Below are 5,671 nucleotides of genomic sequence, written 5' to 3'. Positions count from 1 at the left end.
GTATAAGCTTCTTTTGATATGTAAATAAAATATGTATGTTCCATACAACTATAAATGTACAACTTTTTGTTCCAAGTGCATGTAGATAATATGCATAGTTATTCAACTCTTAATCATGCGGAAGTTGAATCTATTCAACTCTTAAACAAGATGAAATATATGTGTTATTTTGCTGTTTGTATTCAATTATATTCCCATAACATCAATTACATTCTCATAACACCAGCAAATATTGGGCCCGCCTAGTAAACAAAATAAGCGAGTTTGGTGGGTGAGGCTCGAAAACAAATTTTCTCCTGCATTATTATTGGTTGGCTAGTAAATCTCCGATGTTAAGAGCTCTTTCTTTTTTCCTTTTATATTAAGGTATTGGTATAACATTCTACCTCAAGATAAGATTATGATTATATAAGGGCAGATCCTAGAAATTTCATAGCGTTGACAAGTTACAGAAGATGGTTTTTCTTATTTTGTACAAACAGGATACGACATTTGTGGCACATTTAATGGACGATGACAATTCTGGGTTAGAATACAAAAGCAGGACATAACTATCTGGGGAAAAACATTCAAACTCTTCAGCCTTTTCCTGGGGCAGCTGCTCACCGAAATCCATGTTCTTCATCTGGTATATTATTTTGGGGACAGCGATAACTTGCTACTGAGGATTAGGAGGACGGCAATTAGCTGCAGAAACACGTGATCCCCATTCCAGAAGCTCTTTGCTGGTATCATCCTTGTGCACAAAGACTTCTATGAAACACAAGGAATCCTTATGTGTGCTTGCTGCTGTTGCTATTGCCTCGGTCAGGTCCTCTTCCGTCTTTACCTGCAATCACTTATCCCATCAATTACTGAGGTGCATGTCACACCGAGAACTGTTCGAATTGCAATTGTAGAAGATGTTACAATGTGTTCAGAAATACTGACCTTTGCAGTCCAACATTTGCCTTCACCATTGTGGATAGCATTCACAAGACCAGTCTAGTCCCAATTCTTGATCACGTTATATGGGCCATCATGAATCTCTACTTCAATGGTATAACCGCCGTTGTTGATGAGAAATATAATGCTCTTTTGTGCACATCTTATCATTGTTGATATATCTTGAGCAGTAACCTATACAGCAGAAAATAGTTGGAGCGTTATCAATTATGTTTCTATAATTCACATCATGAAAACAATAAGAGTCAAATCGTGATCATATAAGAAAAACATAAACTAACATTCTCTCCTTTAAAAGAAATTCTGTGGTAGAAGCTGAAGTAACAATTGCAAGTATTTCTCTCTATGTTAAAGCATGCTATGCGTCTTGAGTAGAAGGAAAATGACAGCAGTCGAGAATTCGATCACAAGTTCACAATTAATATGAACACTGACCTGGAAGCTTCCATCACCAATGCAGGCAATGATACGTTTGTCCTTAGCAGCCTGAGCATAACCGAGAGTGGCACCTACTGACCATCCAATGGATCCATACTGCATCTGGAATTCAAACCTGCAAGTATTTGAATATAACTTATCTTAATACAGCTACAATCAAATTTCATCAACTGTTTTGAGATTGATATTGATGTCAACTGTTCGTTGTTCTTCCATGAATACTTTTTAATTCTTCTCTCCCCCCCCCCCCCCAACATAAAGTTAGAGCCTAGCTTACCCGCATTTTTCAGGAAGATGTAACTTCTGACAATTGAACCATGAGTCCCCTGTCTCCGCAATCACTGCAGTGTTGCCACTCAACATTTCCTGTGAATGGAAAAACAGTAGGAAGTGAAAAAAATCAGAACTTCTGGGAAACATGAGAATCCATTTGTATTTGGTATCGTGTAATCTCTTATACATCGACTGATGATGGAATTTCCAGTTCAGTTCTAAGGTGCTCTTTGTTAATCACAGTTCATATTTACCTGAATGTGCTTGAATAGTATATTGACTCGAAGAGGTTCATCCTTCTCGCGTTTTAAGGCAACACCTGGAGGGACATAAATTCGATGATGATTCTCCAAAGCCGTGCTATTCTTCTTAAGCTTTTTCGCCAATGCACTTGAGAAATCAGTCATGAAAACCCAACCGAAGGAGGGGCCATTTCCAATTGTCACACGATTAGGTTCAACAACGATCAACTTCTCCTTTTTAATCAGCAACGAGTATCCAACAGAGCTGTAGTCATTGAAGATGGGGCCAACAAAGACATAAGCATCCGCAGATTCAACAATCTCCCCACAGAAACTAGAGCTCACTGCTCCCCAGTAAGTACCAATGAAATTAGGGTGGTGCTCTGGCACCAGTCCTTTGCCAGATGGCATTACTGCTATTGGATAGCCACAGGCATTAGCAAGTTCCACAAATGCCTGTTGTGCCTTTGCCACTCTTACTTTTTGACCTCCGACAATAACTGGTTTTACAGACTTGTTCAAGAACTCAGCTGCTGCTTCTAACCCGAGTTGATTGCTGGCCCTGCAAATGCATTTCATCTTAACAAAACAGCCTAATAGACCATCGATTGTTTCGCTAAAAGGGAACAGGAGAGAACATATACTTTGGAGCAAGAAATAATGGAACAGGTTCTCTAGCAAAGGTAGGGTGAGGAACTCCAGGCAAATTGCAGCTTATGCTAATGTAAGCTGGCTTGCTCTCCTTCAAAGCAGTTGAAATTGCAGTATCAATCAATTCATGTGCATCATCCAAGTTATTCACCGCTGCCTGTTACATTATACCAACTTGATCACTTTCAACAAACATCAAATGCAAAATTCAAAACTTAGTCACATAAATCAAATGCATTGGACATCTCCAAATACATATGTTCAACTACTATAGTTAAGCAAAATTACCTAAACCAATGTAGAAACCTAAACAATTAATTTTTAGATGGAAGTGCGAACAACCTCTCTACTCCCCCGGGGTTGGGGTAAGGTCTACGTACACACTATCCTCCCGAAACCCCACTTGTGGAGTTTTACTGGGTTGTTGTTGTGGAACTGCGAACAAGTGTCTCTACTCAAGGATTAGGGCTATTAAGCACATACTACATGTGATCAGAGTCAAACTCTATACATTGAACGTCTTTAAAAATTTTTCTTCATATAACTACATATAAAAATGAAACTAATAACCTGAAAATTTAAAATTAAGCCAAGCAACCTCTATAGGAGGTTAAATTAGACTGATAGCGTAAATAGATCTCATCACACAATCAGTGGATATACGTAAAATTTATTTGATTGAATCTAACTTCTACAGTACAGACTGATGTGTGCAAACTTTGCTACACAAGGTACAATAGTAAAATGAACATATATGCAGGGAATAAAAGAAAATACCTGAGTGCAAGTAACAGTTTGAAAACATCTAAGTTCCTGACTAAAATCTGGCACTCCAATACTATGATGCAAAATCCTGTTGGTCCCATAATCATTGGAATTAGGCCCACCAACAATACAAATGAGAGGCAAATTCTCACTGTAGGCCCCAGCAATAGCATTAAGCACACTCAATCCCCCTACAGTGAACGTCACCACACACGCTCCCACCCCTTTCGCACGTGCGTACCCGTCCGCAGCGTACCCAGCATTAAGCTCGTTACAGCAGCCGATCAAATTCAGCTCCGGCTCGGCTATGAGATGATCCAACAACGTCAAGTTGAAGTCACCGGGAACTGAAAACACGTCCTTCACGCCGATTTCTACTAGCCGCCGAGCCAAGTGCCGACCCAGTGTTCCAATCCCACACGGTGAGCTCTCTGGAACTGAATTGTTACTCTCCATTTCTGAATTCTTTTTCAGAATTTTTTTTAAAAAAAAAGGATTTTTCGTTTTTGGTGATTTTAGCAGCGAAATTGATTTAAGGTTATGGGTTTGAAGATTGTTGTGAATTGTGATGAAGGGTATCATGGAAGTTAACATATATACTGTACTAGAGTAGTATAGTACGTAGTTGCTTACCATCAGAGTGATGGTTTTGAAGACAGTGGGCAAAGAAAAAACTGCTATCTGGACACTGGAATGGATGAAAAGCACTACAGTATAAGGTTTCTTGGAAAATAATTGATGGATTATTCAAATGATTCTCTCTTTGGCATAAAAAAAGATTTAAATAATTTATTTCTGTACGTACATCTTAGTTTGATAATGAGAATAGAAAAGATGAATTTTCAAAAATCACTATTATGTAGTGGTTATTAACTTCCTATAGATATCATATACATAATTATTTTCTATAGTTACTATTCAGTTGTTATAGTGGTGTATTCGCTCCTAAAAATTAGGATAGTCTAGCTATACGCGCATGTATTCACATCTATTTGCGCCATGTATTCATGAATAAAGCAGCAAAAAGTGTCTAAAATCAGGACAGTCCAACTGTACGTGCATGTATTCACATGTATTCAGGCTGCTGTATTCATGAATACAACAATAAAAAGTGCCTAAAATCAGGGCAGTCCAGCTGTACGCGCATGTATTCACGCGCATGTATTCACATGTATTCGCGCCATGTATTCATGAATACAGCAACAAAAAATGCCTAAAATCAGGGCAGTCCAGTTATACGCGCATGTATTTGCGTTGCTGTATTCATAAATACAACAGTAAAAAGCGCTTAAAATCATGGCAGTCCAGTTGTACGCGCATGTATCACATGTATTCGCGCCATGTATTCATGAATACAATAACGACATTCACCTTAAAAATAGGTATGTCCAGCTGTCTAAGAGAGAGGAAAAACATAAATAGCGTATTTCATGCCTCAATGGTAGTATATACCATAAATACTTATTTTGCTATAAAAATAAAAGGAGCTATAGAAAATAATATTTTAAAATAATTTTGATTTATAATAAATAGGGTGTATACATTTGCTATTGAAGGTAAAAACCAATTTGAAAGAAAAACAGAGGCAGTCTTGGTTTTATTAAGTAATGGTTTTCCTAATAAAGCAATTGTTGAATTTTCAACTTGGGCTACCATGGTTTTGACCAATGTTTAGTACAACATGCATAGGATAGAACGAGTTCGAAACCAAAATAATGACTTTTGGGACTCAAAATATGTTTATAGTTAAAGAAAAAAGTTACCTTTCTAACTAAAATACAATATTATTGTCGATGAAAAAATTAGATTTGAGAGGAGCTGAAAGCCACTTGACTCTAAGGAGAGGACCACCAACTAGCAGATCAGAAAGATTTGTATGGAATGTCCTACTCCTGCCTGTACTGCGTTTTACTTTAACGAAAATTTAGCCGTTAAAGTACTGCGTTTTAGGAAAGCGCAGTATTATACTGCGTTTTGCCTATTAAAATATAAGTCTCCTTCTTCCCTACGACAGAAACCTTCTAGTTTCTATTTAAAAAACAAACACTGGTCCCCCACCCGCGATTTAAAAAAAAAATCGATTGGACCCCACCCGTCACACAAAAAGTGAAGATTGTAGGTCTCGCATTCAACCCAAGCCTTCGATTGTTGTGGTTTCCTCGTTTCGGGCTCAAACTTCCAAAATTCCGACTTTTCTAAAAACATAAATCGAGGTATTCCGATTTAGTTTATGTCGAAACTCGTATAATAATGCATATTTATTGTCTTGAATGTGTTTCCACGTTGTTTTGTGTTTTTGTTTGCGATTAAATTTGTATGTTATTTTTATCCGGATTAAATTATTATTGTTTAAAAAA

At 37.5% G+C, this 5,671-nt stretch overlaps 1 protein-coding gene across 1 annotated transcript; it reads right to left on the bottom strand.

The window, feature by feature from the left end:
• On the bottom strand, positions 388–3,966 carry LOC109207643 (pyruvate decarboxylase 1-like). The gene is made up of 7 exons (XM_019370595.1): positions 3,327–3,966; positions 2,543–2,706; positions 1,911–2,460; positions 1,661–1,749; positions 1,381–1,498; positions 931–1,119; positions 388–829 (listed from the first exon to the last, which is right to left on the bottom strand). The coding sequence occupies exons 1-6, from the start codon at positions 3,948–3,950 to the stop codon at positions 985–987; spliced, it is 1,680 nt and encodes a 559-aa protein (XP_019226140.1). The 5' UTR covers positions 3,951–3,966; the 3' UTR covers positions 388–829; positions 931–984.

The sequence above is a fragment of the Nicotiana attenuata genome, chromosome 2, assembly GCF_001879085.1.
Source record: "Nicotiana attenuata strain UT chromosome 2, NIATTr2, whole genome shotgun sequence".
In the NCBI taxonomy this organism is placed as follows: Eukaryota; Viridiplantae; Streptophyta; class Magnoliopsida; order Solanales; family Solanaceae; genus Nicotiana; species Nicotiana attenuata.
Note: the sequence above shows the minus strand (reverse complement) of the source record. Positions and strands in the feature narration are given on the sequence as shown.